The 16,354-nt window shown below is 46.1% G+C and overlaps 1 protein-coding gene across 1 annotated transcript; it reads left to right on the top strand.

Annotated features, from left to right (window-relative positions):
* Nucleotides 1–588: 588 nt before the first annotated feature.
* On the top strand, nucleotides 589–2,386 carry LOC133901053 (anthocyanidin-3-O-glucoside rhamnosyltransferase-like). Its single transcript, XM_062342352.1, has one exon. It carries the CDS (start codon nucleotides 649–651, stop codon nucleotides 2,107–2,109), a length of 1,461 nt encoding a protein of 486 aa, XP_062198336.1. The 5' UTR covers nucleotides 589–648; the 3' UTR covers nucleotides 2,110–2,386.
* The last annotated feature ends 13,968 nt before the right edge of the window (nucleotides 2,387–16,354 follow it).

Below are 16,354 nucleotides of genomic sequence, written 5' to 3'. Positions count from 1 at the left end.
ACCGGTCCTTTTCACGTTTCATAATCAGTCCCTTGCGTGAATGGCCCCAAACTGTGCTGGCGCATGCATACATCCGTGCAGCTTAATTAGGGCGGTGGGCTCTCTCTTAAAGTCGCTGTATTCTTCTCCATCAGTAATGATGATGTATTATATATACCACTACAAAATTGGAGACATTTAACGTGCAAATGTGATCGTTCATTCTAGAAGACATATACTCCCTATGTTCTTTTATACCCGTCGTTTCTCCTGAATGTGGATCTATTGGTCTTTCAGTATTCATCTTTGACCATTACTTTCCCTAGAGATATGCTAGTAAAAATGAATGAAATGACAATGTGAAACTATTTTCCATGACAAATCTCTAGTATCATTTTATATGACAATGATGGTTACTTTTGTATATAAAAATGATCAATGTTTTTAACATTTGACTGCACGAGCTCTTAACCACATCTATTTGAAGAGTGGAGGGAGTAGGTGCCGCTGCTTCTTTTCATGAGTGATTGGACTGTCGGCTAGGGTAGTACTGGCTGTGGTGTGTGCTTCAATGTGCTGAAATTCTTAGGTTTATAAATAGCAAATCTGTTCTTATTAATCAGCATTGTCCAAACACAAACGAGATAATTAGCAATTCCAGTCCAGCTAATGTCGAGTCCAGTCCCCAAAGAAACAGCTACTGTCGCTATGGACAGTACGGTCGCCGGCTGCGACCATGGCGACCGCGGGGGCGCCACGGTTCACCTCGTGATGTTCCCCTGGCTCGGGTTCGGCCATATCGGCCCGTTCACGCAGGTGGCGCGCAAGCTCGTAACCGGCGGGAAGGGCGGGATCCGCGTAACTTTCCTGATGCCCGCCGCGAACATACCCCGCGTCGAGGCCATGCTTGCGTCGTCGGCCGCTGTCGTGACGATCGTTCCGCTTCACCTGCCACACGTACCCGGGTTGCCCGCGGGTGCCGAGAGCACGCACGAGATCTCACAAGAGGGCCAGGAGCTGCTGAAGGCAGCCCTCGACGGTACCAAGCCGCAGGTGGCCGCGCTGCTCGCCGAGCTGCGCCCGGACGCCGTGCTGATCGACTTCGCCACCCCGTGGGTCTGCGACGTCGCCGCGCCGCTGGGCGTCAAGGTGATCTACTTCAGCATCTTTGCCGCCATCGCGTTCGCCTACATCACAATCCCCGCTCGCCGCCTCCACGGGCCGCGCGTGTCCGTCCAGGACCTCATGTCCGCCCCTGACGGCTTCCCGCCGGACTCATCGCTCGCCACCGTGCCGACCTACCAGGCCGCCGACTTCACCTTCGCATTCACCAGCTTCCACGGCAAGCCTTGCGTGTTCGACCGAGTAATGGCCGGCCTCGAGGGATGTGCCGGCTTCGTCATGAAGACCTGCCCCGAGATGGAGGGCCCTTACATCGACTACATCTCCTCCCAGCTCGGCAAGCCCGTGCTCCTTGCCGGACCAGTCGTGCCGGAGCCACCGCAAGGCGAGCTGGAGGAGCGGTGGACCAGATGGCTTTCCTCCTTCCCGGACAACGCCGTCGTCTACGCTGCATTTGGCAGTGAGACGTTCCTGACTGCGGACGAGGCAACGGAGCTCCTCCTCGGCCTAGAAGCCACCAATCGGCCGTTCCTCGTCGTTCTGAACGTCCCCAAGGGTCCGGACGCCGAGGCGGAGCTCAGGGCGCGCATTCCGGCGGGGTTCGAGGAGAGGGTGAAGGGGAGAGGGGCGGTGCACACGGGGTGGGTGCAGCAGCAGCACATCCTGCGGCACCGCAGCGTGGGGTGCTTCGTCACCCACGTCGCGCTCAGTTCCGTGGTGGAGGGGCTGGTCGCGGGTTGCCGCCTGGTGCTGCTGCCGATGAAGGGGGACCAGTACCCCAACGCCGCGCTGTTCGAGCACGAGCTTCGCGTCGGGGTGGAGGTGCCGCGGCGCGACGAGGATGGGTGGTTCGGGCGCGATGACGTGAGCAAGGCGGTGGACGCCGCGATGGCGGACGGAGGTGAGAGGGAGGCGAAGAAATGGAGGGAGTTCTTGACCGACGACGCTATGCAGAAGAGGTACACAGACCAGTTCATCAGGGAGCTGAAGGACCTGATTAAGGCATAATTAAAAGAGAATTTAAAACACAGGCGGGTACTATGCACATGAATAAGTTATTCAGTCTCCTAGTGTGAGTTGTCGATAAAGAACTATCAAGTATGAACAAAACCATCCCAGTTGAGGAATTGGATACAGCTGGAGGAATCATGGGATACTGTACACATGGTCATTTTAGTCATATAGACAAGTGAGCTGGTTTGATTATGCAATTCAGTTGCATCCCTAGTAATTCCTCTCATATAATAAATAAAGTGCTTGTATGTGACATTTTTAATGGCCCCAACTATATGGTGCGAATGGACAATTTTGTACAATGATTCAAACAGCTGATTCCATCCATCAGATCCCAATCTGAAGATCATGCTTTCTTCCACCATCCTCCTTCGCAGAGCTCCTTCCAAAAAAGTTTCTGATCTTCCCCATTCTAAAAATCCAACTGTTGGAAACTATTGTTGCCGAACAAAGTGATGGGACTTCGGACCTCGGAGAGATCCGAAGACTAGAGGGGAAGGCACACAAAGTGATGAAGCCTTTGTTGGAATTAATGTCACCTACCCTATCCGTTACATTTACGCCATATTTATAAGCTATAACCAACCTTTCACTGTTACAGTTTACAAGATTACCCCTTCAACTGCCACATTTCTAGCATATTCGTAGGCAATATGGTACTGTTCTAAGCACATCTAGATTATTTACAATCTTGCCCTACATGGTCTTTGATCACTAGCAATGGTCCTCCCTTCGCTTGGACCCCCAAAGCTCTCCGCCCGGCAACACCTTTGGCGTTGCTTCAGTGGACCCCCTCAGATGTCGAGGGAAGTCCTTCGGCCACTCTTCGAAGGCCTGACAAAGGCTTCACCAATCCTAGTGGTTCGAACCGCTCTTGTGGCGCTGAGTGTCCAAAGGGTAACTTCATCTTTTCAAAGGATTTCTACAGCACGACAGGTCCATGACAACTGTAAGCTTTGTTAGTTTGCGGTGGCCGCAGAGGTCGTCGACTCAAGGTCCAAAGGGGGCCTGTGAGACCCTTCCCCAATAGCAGCCCCCCACAGGCAAGGTTCCTCCTCGATGGGCCGAACCTATGAATTAGATGGTATCGCCAAACGCCACCCCTTTAGCCCATCGAAGGCCTCACTCTATATGTTTCACCTTCGCTGAATTTGGCCCCCTTTGCTTACCCGAAGGGTATATCCTTTCTACAAGTGATGGTGTCTGGCGAGACAATTCGATGTTCAGAACGTCGGTTACTATTTGTTTGTCTTAACTGCCATTAATGTGATGGTTGAATTCCCAACACACATCTTTTCGAGTACTCTTGAGTTGACGTTTTGACCACTATATAAGTGTTACCCCACGATTCATTTCATTTTACCGCAAATGCATTGCTTTCAAGCCCCTATAAATTGCTTCCATCGCTCTGCCCGAAGCCACCCGACAACCTTCGCACCTTCAACCAAAGCCAAGTCATTCTGAGCTGATGGCTCCAAAAAGCAAGTCCATGAAGCCGAAGACCTACTGGATCGGGCAGTCGAAGGTTGACGAAGGGGTGTTGGCTGGCCTGAATAAAGAAGACTTGATTAACGATATCTCGAAAGTTTGGCTCCCGAAGAGCCAGGAGATCCCGAGCCCGGAAGATGATGAAGCCATTGTTTTTGTAGATTACATATGTGCGGGAATTTGCCTACCCTGTGATGAGATGGTGGTGAAGGTCCTTAAGTTGTACGAAGTTTTTCTTCATTAGCCTTTTTGCCTGGGCAGCAATGTTAGAAGGAGCAAAGGCCTCCGTCGGAGCTTTTGTTGCCGCTCACCAGCTCCACCACTAGCTGAAGCCAGTTTTCATGGACAACCGGCAGTGCGAAGCTCACTACAGATGCGTTAATTTCTCTTACCACCTAGGCTTGGCTACGCTTGCCATTTTCTAAAAAACAAATGGCCGAAGGATGGACACAATGATGGTTCTACCATAAGGTTGATAAGAAAGAGTATTGTGTGTCTAAATGCCAAGATTACAAAGGCAATCACGCTCCGGATGTGTTGCTGAAGGATTCCCAGTGGGCATTTATGAGGTGTGTGAAGCACCTGAGCACTCATGATCTCATCAAAGAGTTTATCACTGCATGGGTTTGGCCACTGAGTGAAGGGTGGTCCATTCCATCCTTTGGGTCGAAGGGTCCAGATGGGCTGTGCCACCTCCAGTTTAATTTTGAGGGAAAACCTGTTATGTCTTATGGCCTAACTCCCATTAATCTTCAATTTTCCTGCTATTTTCTTAAGTCTTTCATACTTTGGAACAATTGTGATGGTCGATGATGCAGAGGCTGAAGTTCGGCTTTTGCTGGGGAAGTTCACCCTAACCGAAGGCTAGGCTTGTGTCGAACAGGTCCTCGATCACCAGCTGAATTGGATCTTTGAGCTTTAGGAGCTCACCTATGAGGATAGGCCAAAGCTCATTAGCTCATTAGGAGCTCGCCTTCGGACTTTGGCATTAGAGAGCCCTCCACCACCCAAACTCAGCAAAAGAGGAAAGTTATAAATGCTTTGGCTCAAGGATCGGAGAAAAGGAAGATGATTGCCTTGAAGAAAAGGCTTGGCCAACTAATCCTTGGCGATGCGCAGAGTGAGGACCTTGGGGGCCCCAAAGGTATTGAAGTTGTACCCCTCCAATAGGCGCCTCCAAAGGGACAACAGATGTCATTGCCCCTTCTTCTAAGTGTGCTGCAACATCTATGTTGATCGACTACACCCCCTTCATAAGCAACAGTGATGATGATAAACCTTTGGAGTCTTGGCTTGCTTCAATTGTGGAAAAAGAGAGGGAGACCAAGCTTCGGCGTGGGAAGTGGGCAGAAGAGGCTAGCCCGGCTGACTTTGTATCCGAGTCAGCGAGGTCATCTTCTAGCTCGAACTCTGACTCCTCCGAAAGTCAATGGACTGTAGAGACCGAAGAGGGGGAGGATGCTTCGCCACGACCGGGGCGCCATGGTGGCAAGGACCATTTGTCAATGGGTGCCTCACGAAATGCTAGAGTTATTCAGGTCGAAGCATTGTGACTGAGAAACGACAGTTAGAGAGGTAATGGACACGAAGAACATCTTTGATAGCTTCGCCCTCCCTAAGCTTGAGATACAAATGGCGCATAAACCTACTTTTGAACTTGTGGAATCCTTCAACGTCGTGACAATGAAGGTACTTTTGATTATTATTATGCTCTCTTTCACATACTTGTACTTATAATCTTGTTACAGGGCATGCTTCTCGTGCATGCTATGCACAAGCGTGTAGAACAAGCAGAGGCTCGCTCAAAGGGGGCGGAGGTGATGAGGGACATGCTACTCCAAAAAGCAGAGAAGGTCAAAGGCAAGCTTGATGAATATGTCCAACAAACAAAAATGGTCGTTCTGCATGGGTAGGAATTGAATATGGAGGTAGACATCCTTTGTCAACACGTAGAGGTGTCTAAAGCACACGTGTTAGAGCTTGGTACTACCTTCACGGCTGAGAAACTTGAAAATAATCTCCTAGTCAAAGTGTTACGCAAGGCATGTCAACTTTCTCAGGTTGCGGTCCAAAAACGTGTTGAAGTTTTGGAGCCAAAGGCGCTGAGGACTAGCAAAGCTATTGGCAAAACTCTTCAAGAACTATGTGGTTCAACCTCAACGCCAGCCTTCGACCATGGTGACCTCGATGTCCTTCTTGGGTGGATCACGAAATCATTTGAAGGCCTTTGGAGGGTAGTCCACTTGTATGGCGTTTTCTGCGCCATAATTTCTAGCCGAAGTCTTATACAATCTTTAGAGATGACAAACTGCGACCACCACAAGGCGCTCCATAGCCCTTCATTCTTCTACCTCCCGGACATGTCGACTGAGGTGGAGTTGAAGGCATTGAAGGCCACCACCAAAGCTTTCACCAGCAACTACTGGTGCAAGTACAAGTGAGACCTCACCCTTCAAGAGGTGGAGAACAACCGCCGAAGACTATGCACCTTTTTTCTTCGCTATGCATTATTATTGTTTTATTATACTGTCCTTCACTTTTTTTTTGGCTTGTTTTGGCTGTAGGCTACCGCGAAGACTAGGTATGCCTCGGCAACTACAGGACCTCTATCCTACCTACTTCACTGCATACCCCTTCGCAAAATCTTGACGACGCACCGAATGTGACTGGAGGTTCAGAGCAGGTGTCAGCGAGGAGCAATACATTGTCACTGCCTTTTCGGAATTGAAACACTTGATGTTACTCAAAATTTTTGTAATATATTTTTGATTCATTTCTTGTTAAATATCTTGACAATCTTCACTCCTGTGTAGGTCCTCCGTTTGGACTCTGCGTAGGTAACAGAAGATGTTGTCCCCATAACTAGGATGCGGGATAACTTTTTCGTGTCATGGACTTGTTGGGACTCGTTCCACTGCCGCCACCATAACATAGGATTGGATAAATATTGCAAGTGAAGGTTACAACCTATGATGCTAGAAAATCTAATATGAAAGCTTTTTGAGATTCATTTCGCCCTTTGGACTTAAAGATCCGAAGGGTCAAACGAGAAATTAGTAGGATAGAGCGTGAAGACTTTGACCCTCTGACAGGGCTCCTCGAGCTGAAACCTAAGCTGATTGATGAAGAGTATCACTCAACCTCGCTCTTGCATTTTTGTTTTCGGTTGCAACCTCAGCCTTCGCAAAGTTCAACAAATGCCGAAGGTCATGGTGGTCCGCCTGTGCCTTCGCCTGACACTTCTTCGGATAGTGAACCCAACGAAGCCTTTTCCCTTAAGGCGAGGTATTGCTTCCTAACTTAGTCATATTCAAATGTATAAAAACTTTGTAGATCCTGACATTGATGAATTCGTAGAGTGAATAGTCGATATTCTTTGTTGCATATTTTGTTGAGCCTTCGGTCCCCAACTTTCAAGCCGTAGGGACCTTCAGCAGTAATGTGCGCAAAGCGTTGATTGAAGAAATGTCATCCCACCAACTTTTAAGCCGTAAGGACCTTCGGTAGTGATGTGCGCAAAGTGTCGATCAAAAAAACATTGTCGCCCCCTCCCCCCCCCCCCCCTAAAAAAACTTTTAAGCCATAGGGACCTTCGGCAACAACGTGTGTGAAGCATCAATAAAAAAATGTTGTTCCCCCCAACTTTTAAGCCGTAGGGACTTTCGGCATGAGCCATCTAGTCAAGCGCTGTTTCAACATATTCTTAGTGCATTTGGTCATATCTTTTGATTCAAAAACCAATTGTATATTGGTCGAAGGGTTTGTTCACCTTTGTTTTTGCGATCAACCTTGAATTTTTGTTGTCATGTGCATTACCCTCATTTCTAATTTGAGTAATGCTTTAATTTCATTCATACCGAAGTGTGTAGTCCCCACCTAGGTTTGGCGACATAAGCTATTTCTTCTTCGAAGCCAGAGGTTTGCTGCCTTTGATTCGAGGCTGAGTAACACTTTGACTTTTCCCTTTTAAGTCGAGAGGTATGCTGCCTTTGTTTTAAGGTCTAGCAACATTTTGGCTTTTTCCTGTGGGTGTGTACCCATCTTTAAGTCGAAGGGTAAGGCGTTAGTCACACTTTTACATTCCTTACCTCGACCTTTTCTGGCTGACTTTGGCCCGCCTTATTTCATCAATTGGTGTGCATCCTTCAAACAAAGGCTTGCAGCACTTTGATAATGAATCATGCATGAATTCCATCAAAGCACGTGCTTTCTTGGGGATAATTTTATATAATCATAAGGATTTACAAAGGTAGTTGCCTCGTTAAAAACCTGACGCCCTGATGCAGGGTTCCCCTATGAGAAAAAGAGTACAACACTTGTACATTGCTTGAACTGAAATGCTGAGCTTAAAATTGCATAAACATAAATGTACTACAGGTGCATTGCCTATTACTACAAAGCCCCCTTTTGGCATCTTTGATTACACATAATACTTGCAAAGGCTATTCGCATCCAAGTGTGTGGAAGCTCTTCTCCATTAAGAGTACCCAAGTGATAAGACCCATGCCTCTATGAACTCTTCACCAGAAATGGTCCATCCCATTTGCTTTGTAGCTGTCACACCCTGATTTTCAATTTTTGCAAATTTCTAAAATTTTCCAACATTGGATGGTAGATTAAACAAATTCAAATTTGAATTAGGTTATTATTTGTTTGAGTGCATTCATGTTGAAATAGGCATGTAGGTTTTATTTGGTTTTTGTTGGATTTTATTTGGCTTTGTTTGAATTTAGATTGCTTTGATTTGAATTCAAAAGCATTTAGGAAAAAAATGAAAATGAAAACCTAAACCCCTTCCCTGGGCCCCTTCCCTGTCTTCCTCCCTTTTGGCCCAACCTGCAGCTGGTCTGCCTCTTCTCCCCCACCTCCTCATCCTACTTGGGCCCGTGCCCATGCTCGCAGCCTAGCTAGCAGCTGCGCCCTTATGTTTTCCCACCTGCCACAGCTGAAGACGCCATAGCCTTTCCGCCTTCGCCCGTGCCTTTGCCATGTGGGACTTGCTGGTCGGATATGTCCCCAACACGGAGTTTGCCGTGCCACTGAGCTCAAATCGCGCCACCGTCAAATCCACGCCCAAACCAAACTGGGGATCTTCTATAAGCTCATGGGATATAGTCTCGGTGATCCCCACGCCTGATTGCCAGCCATATCTCCTCGAATCTGCATTTAAATGAGGAAGTCCGAGCTTAGATTTGTGCCACCGCCACCATGAATCCTAATCTAACTCATCCCGGTCTCTTAGAGCATCCCCGCCTATAAATATGTGCCTTTACTCCCTCCCCAAAGCTCGCCGATCATTTTCCCCAACTCACTGAGTAGTTTTTGCCACCGGAAAGCCCTCTCACCGAAGCTCCATCGCCCGTGGTCATCGTTGCACGTCGCCAAGTTTCTCCGGTGTTCCACTGGCCCTGTAGATGCCCTAGGTGAGTTCCCCGAGCTTCCCTCTTCGACTCACTGAAGTACCTAGCCCACCGGAGCTTGATTTCGGCTGAAGTTTGGCCATGTGCCACCGCCTCCTAGCGCTTCCGCCGTCTCTGCAATGCCACCGGCCGCCAGCCTCTCTGCCCTTTTATCTCAGCCATCTGATCAGTAGCACACGGTCTAGATTAGATCAAGATCATACCTCTTTAGTGTCCAACCCCATACCAACACGTGTCCTCTTTAAATCCAGTCAACAACCATTGCCACATGGACATCCACGTCATCAGCCGTGTCACCCGATCAAGCCTACATGTAGCCTATGTGTCAGCCAAATCAGCAGCCATGCAGTAAAGAAGGTTTTTCAATACGAAAATATTTTCAAATAATCCTGATAATTGGAAACTTTGCAAATAGGCCCTTGAACTTTTCTATGTTTACAAAAGAGCCCCTATACTTTTACACTTTAGCCCCTAAACTTTTATATAATTTCAAATAGATCCCTCTATTTTTACAAAAATGTCCCTAAACTTTCTGTTTATTTCATATTTAGTCCTTTTCTTTTTTCAAATTAAACCCTAATCCTGTTTTTAGCGTATCTTTTTTACCGTAGCTCATTTTTCAACGATTCTTCCGCCGTTAGATTTCTTTTCCTGAGCTCTATCTTCCTATATAGGTTTTGTCTTGTTGTTCTTCTATTCTTGGCTCTATTTTTAGTATGTTTGATTGTGTACTTGTCGATAATTGTGCGATTAGTCGACAACGCCCCAGATCAATTTGATGAACATCAAGACCAAGAGCTAGAGTACACTGAGCAACATCAAGGAGAAGGCAAGTGTCATGGATCATCTTGAACCTATGTTTTTAAATGTTTTGTTTTACAAATTGCATGCAATGTCTATTAATCTGATGGGTAATCACCTATATTAGGGTTTGCCCTAGTTTTTCCCTTATCATCCCTTGGAACCTAGGTGGTTTATGGTTAGGTGTCTTTTGTGGGTAGAAGTGCTTAGCCATGCTTTCAGGATGTTGGGAAGTGTCTTATACTTGACTAATGAACTTATGAAACAATGAAAGTTAATTTGCTAATGGTATAGAAACATGGAACCTTAGGCCTTGAGCAAATAGGTGGTTGTGATGGTGATCATAGATATGTTCTTGGTTTAGTGCTTGCTCAAGTGATCTAAATAAGGACCAGTTCATGGAGCGACAACCCAAGAAGATCCGTATAAACACGAGACCGAAATGGGTAGGCTTAGCCGATTAATTAGAGTACTCCCAATGTTGTGTGGGCTAGATTGGAGGCATGGATGAGGGAAGTTAATTCTCAGATTCCACACGGCATAAGAGGGTGCTTCTGGGTCGGAGTTAGACTCGTGTAAATCCTGGCGGTGAAACCTGGAGTGATGGTGACGTATACTAGGAGGATTCTTTGTAAAGGCTTCGTAGTGATCTCCTGGCAACACACCTCGGAAGTGTGTATAGTGCTTGGCCAATACTACAACATGGAGACTTTAGTCACCTGCTTGCAGGTGATGAAATCATGACTCGTGGGAAAGTTGTACACCTCTGCAGAGTGTAAAATCTAATATATCAGCCATGCAGCGCAGTCATGAGAGACTTGAATCCTCACATGATTAGATGGTTTGGGTTATGATTTTGGGTATGGTGGTGGAATGGTTATGGCTATGGTGCTGGTGGTACTAGATGGTTATGGTTTGCAGGATAGTTAGCTTTGGGTGAAATCTAATGGTTGGATTAATTGGGTTATCTTCACTTAATAATTGTTTAATGTTTTTGAGTCCAAATATCTTTTCATTACTCGTATTTACACAAATATAACATGTGTTAGCCTATTCTTGTTGAATGCCTGCATATCATTACATTACCAGACTTGCTGAGTACTCCATGTACTCACCCTTGCTATCTCACACAATACATATGCTGCTCAGTGGAGGACTTCGAAGATTTTCAAGATGACGATCTGTTGATCTAGGAGCGTGTCTTCCAGTCGGTACCTTTGGAGTGCCTGGTCACCGACGCCTTCATCCCGCTGATGTCATTTAGTCTTCTACTGTTAGCTAATAGAGTTGTTTAGGTGAAATCTTTAATGTAAAATTTTAATGATTCTAAGTGAAAGTATTGTTTTTGTTACTTCACCTATGATGTCCTTATGTGTGATGAATTTTCTGGGCACACATAAGCTGTACTTAGTTTTGTCCACAGTCAAAGCGTTGGGAAGCCTTCGGAGCACAAAGTCCCCTAGAATGAAACCCTTCAGTGACACATTCTTGTTCCTCTATCTTTTTGTTTCCTCTTGGTACTTCGCCAAGTTTTCAATGGCCTACACTCTGATTTCTTCTAGTGTATCTTTTGTTACTAGCTCTTCGTTCTGAGCTATCTCAGTAGTGACACAAAATGACCTATTTCTACATTCCTCTTGAGTCAAAACCTCTTTGCCAAAGAGTAAGTGAAACGGTGTGAAACATGTTGGTTTGGTTGTAATTGTCCTGAGTGACCACAAGACTTTTGGCAACTCTTCGACCCACTTTACCTTCAGGAGACCCTACAACCGCCATGCCGCACCAGCAAAGATATTGCCATTCACCCTCTCCACAGCTCCATTCTATTGAGGATGTATACCAAGGTGAAACGAATTTTAATTCCCATGTCTTCGCAAAACTACTTGAAACCTTCGCTATCAAATTGTGTGCAATTGTGGATTGTTACTTCGCATGGAACACCGAAGCAATAGATAATGTTTTGCCAGAAGAACATTTGAATGTTCTTTGATGTGTTCTTTGCTATTGGAACTGTCTCCACCCATTTTTAGAAGTACTCAACTGCTACTACAACATAGCAAAAGTTTTCCAGAGCAGCTAGCAACTGTCCTATAATGTCAATATCCCACTGAGTCAAGGGCCAAATCGGTGGGATAAGCTATATCACTGATGAAGGCCTGTTAGAGTTCTTGGCCATGTACTGGCATTTCATGCAGCTTTGGTTTGTGGCCTTCACATCGAAGATGACCTTCAGCAAATAGAATCCTTACCTGAATGTTTCTCCAATGAGTGCCCGAGTGCCAATGTGTGAGCCACACAACCCTTCATGTATTTCTTTAAGCAAACTTTGCCCTTCTGTCTAGGATATGCATCAAAGCATCGGTGCACAAATTCCCATCTTGTACAAATCACCCCCACAATCTTGTAGTTTATGGCTCTTTGCATCGTACGCTTTTCCTCTACTTGGAATTTGGGCTCTTAGTGGCCCCGAAGGTAGGCCATTATGGAAGATCGTGAATCTTCACTCTCAACTATGGTGACATGATGGGCCACCTATCGTGGGGCTTCGAGAGCTGATAACTTCAGATTTTGATAAAAACACGTTCGGACGCATCGATAATTGTTGTGCCGTAGCTTTTGCAAGGTCATCGACTTCTGTATTGTTGTTTCTTGTGATGCTCTTGACAGTCGAACCCAAAAAAATGTTTTCCCATGCTTCGCATGGCTCCCATGTATCTAGCTAGCTCAAACTCTTTCGTCTGGAATGTTCTGTCAATCTGGCCTATGACTACCTGAGAATCTATCTTGACTAGTACCCTTCAGGAGCCGAGGGCTCATGCCTTACGAAGGCCAAGGAGGACTGTTTCATATTCTGCAACATTGTTGATTGACCAAAAATTGAGCCTAGCCATGTATTGCAGCTTAATGCTCGAAGGCGAAGATATAACTGCTGTAGTGCTAGCCCCTGAAGCCCCCCAAGCTTTATTACTATAGGATCCACATTGAGTCTAATGGTACTTCTCCTTGGCCTTCGGTCTGTGGTGTCCAATCTGCCAAAATTTTTGACAAGGCTTGAAATTTTATCGCCGTTCACGCGACGAAGGACAACGTAAACGGTGCTATCTTCGTGACCCATTTTCCAATTCTTCCCGTAGCCTCAAGAATTTCAAACATGTCATCAAGGGGGAAGGAGGTCAATACTATTATCTTGTGTGTTATGAAATAATACCGTAGCTTTCGTGAGGCCATCTCCCCTCCATATGCCATTTTTCCATCTTAGAATAGAACCTCTTTTGGCCCCACCAATGCCTTCAAAACATAATACACCAGAAACTGTTGCAATTTTTCATTGCCTTGCATTTCTTCCACAAGTATTGCACTTACTACTGAAGGGGAAACTGCAATGTACAGTAGTAACTCGGCCTTCGGATTGGACTAGTCAACGCTATGAGCTTTGTCAAAAACAAAAGCATTCTGCTACTCTGTGCTCCACCTAAACGGGTCAGAGCCCTTGAGAGCTTTGAAGAAGGGCAAGCTTTACATAGATAACCTGGCAACAAATTGGCTCAGAGTCGCCAATCTTCCAACCAATCATTGTGCCTCTTTCCTATTTTGCAGAAGCCTCATATCAAGTATTGCTTGTATCTTTTCTTGATTTATTTCAATGCCCCCTTTTGACACCATGAATCCTAACAACCTCCCAGAGCGCATGCCAAATACACACTTCTCTAGTTTCAACTTTGAACCCACACTTCATAGGTTGTCGTAAGTCACCCGAAGGTCACCAAATGATCACCTTCTTTGATGCTCTTGAAGACTATGTCATCGACGTATGCATATAGGTTGCTTCCTAACTGTGACTATAGTATAACCTGTACCAATCTGGCAAAGGTGGCCCCAGCATTTCAAAGGCCGAAGGCCATTCTTACAAAGTAGTATATTCCGAAGGAGGTTCTGAAGCTTGTCTTCACATCATCCTCCCTTGCCATCCAAACCTGATGGTATCCCGAGTATGCATCCAGAAATCTTAACATCTCACAGCTAGTTACGGAATCTACCAACTGGTCAATGCGTGGCAAAGGGAAGTCATCCTTCGGATAAGCTCTATTCAGGCCTATGAAATCAACACACATTCTCCACTTGCCATTACTTTTCTTGGCTAACACCAAGTTGGCTAGCTATTCGGAGTGTAATGTTCACATATGACCCTAGCTTCGAGAAATTTCTGCACCTCAGCCTTCATTGCATGTTCTCTTTTTTTTGACGCTTTTCGAAGGCTTTGTTTCTTTGGCTTCTCCTTCTGATCAACGTTCAAAGTGTGTTCGATGATATCTCTACTGACCCCTTACAAATCCTTTGGTGACCCATGCAAAGACCTCTTCGTTGTTGCAAATGAATTGTATCAATCTCTTAGCTTCTTATGTCATTTCAGCTCCTATGACCACAACTCTTTCTAGTCTATCCTAACACAACAACACTTTCTCGATTTGGTCTTCGGGTTTAACCTTCGGTGCTCACTGTGTTTGGAGTAGATTTTCAGCTTCTAAAGGCTTTGACAAAGGTTTTTTCATGACATGAACATTGTGCTGGCCCGGAGTAGTTCCTACTTCAATAATGCACACCATTTTTTGATCTCCCAACATTGAGATGGCACCTTCGGGGCTGGGCATTTTCATGCACAAATAACTATGGTGTAGTGTTACCCTAAACTTGTTTAGCACCCCTCCTCCAAAGGTGGCATTATATGGGCAGGGTATATCGACAACATCAAAGACAATACTTTGTGCCTAAAAGTTTGACCTTGCCAAAGCGGTGATTGCTTTGCCATCGAAGCCCAGCAACGAAGTTCCAGCCTGATGTAAGATACTTTGCTGCAAACCCATCCTATTGAAGGCATCTGCGAAGATGATATCTACCGAGCTACCACTATCTATCAAGGATCCTATGGACTTCATTTCCTAAAATATTAGCTGCGATGATGAAGGCATCTTTATGTGGGTATTCTAGTACCCTCATGTCCTCCTGCGAGAAGGTGATGGGGACATTAGACCACTTCGAATGGACAAAGATAGAAGTTATGCCGACATAGTTAACCCTTCAGACATATTCCTTTTATTGTCTCTTGGACTCAGCTTCCTGATTAGAGCCACTAGTAATTGCCAACACCATATTCAATCCATGTGTTAGTGTGTTTACTGACTCGTTGGTTCTAGGGGGGTGGGCTTCGATCGCAAGCCTTGGTAGAGGGGGTGGAAGCTTTGCTTGAAAAGCCGCTAGTTGGGCATAGGTCTGATCTATTGAAGTTGAAGGTGCTGTAACATATGGCTGCGTCGAAGCCACTAGACACCATTGAGAAGAAAATGTTGATGGGTTTGGCCCGTGAGTCAGGCCCTAGCCTTGGTCCTATTGAAATCGCCACGCCTTTGCTGACCTATATGGCGCAGCGTTATGCACCACTCTTGCAGGTTCGAAGGGTTGATTCCGAAGGCCTTCCTTCATGGCTACAACATATGGACATTGCTCGGTTGTATGACTAGCATTGTAACACCCTAAATTTTTAATTTTTGCAATAGTTTAAAATTTTACTAGAATTAAATAGGATTTGCAAATTTTGGTCAATAGAAAGAAATTAATTTCTAAATTTAAATTTGCCATAGTTTATATTTGAGTTTGTTGCATTCATGCCGTCATAGCTGCAATAGGTTTTTATGCTTGAAAAATATTTGCAAAAGTTCGCTAGAAGTTGCTCGTTTCAACGCCTTTTGAAAATAGCTCAAAATCTTAAAAGAAAATGATTTTCAAAATGTTAAAGGATCTCCGGACGGTTCTTTCCCCTCCGGCCCAATCTGTTCCCTCCCCCTCTTTCCTTTCTTCTCTCCCCATGTGGGCCGCCTCCCCCTCCCCCGCGTTGGGCCATGCTTGAGACGACCTGCCCCGCCTCGAGCTGCCTCCCTCCTCGCCCTCTGTCTCTGTGCGTGGGCCCATGCTGAGTTGAGCCATGCGCTCGAGCTCGCCGGCTCACCTTCTTCCACCTCCCGCTCGTGGATGCCGCCCCCCATTTCCCGCCCTTTCAAAATCTAGGCCACCCCGCATTGTTTCTCGTCAAATAGAGCCAGTGGCCACGATTCCCGCCCCGTAATCATGCATCCCTGGCCGTTTCCCCTTCCATAACCCCTCTCAAATGTGGAAATGCCGCATTTATCCCCATTTAAGATGCTGGCCAATCTCTTCAAATCTAGCCAATTCATTTCCTCTCTCGTGTATATAAGCCTCCCAATATCTTCCTTGCGACGTTCCGCACCCATTCCACCCATTTCCCCCTCATTTTTCACTTGGATTCATTCTTAGCACCATCGTCTTTTTCACATCCGGTTAGAGCTCTGTTGCTATCGCATTTTCATCATGGCTGAGCCCCTCTAACTCCTTTTTCTCCCCCTCTTTGACGTTGTAGACTCCTTAGTGAAGCTTCCCTCCGCTTCCCGGCCACTTCCTGACGTCTCTAGACCCCTAGAGCATCACCGTTCGAGCTCAAACCCCGTTCGCCGCTTCTT

Source organism: Phragmites australis, chromosome 19 (assembly GCF_958298935.1).
Source record: "Phragmites australis chromosome 19, lpPhrAust1.1, whole genome shotgun sequence".
NCBI lineage: Eukaryota > Viridiplantae > Streptophyta > Magnoliopsida > Poales > Poaceae > Phragmites > Phragmites australis.
This window is presented reverse-complemented; position numbering and strand designations above follow the sequence as displayed.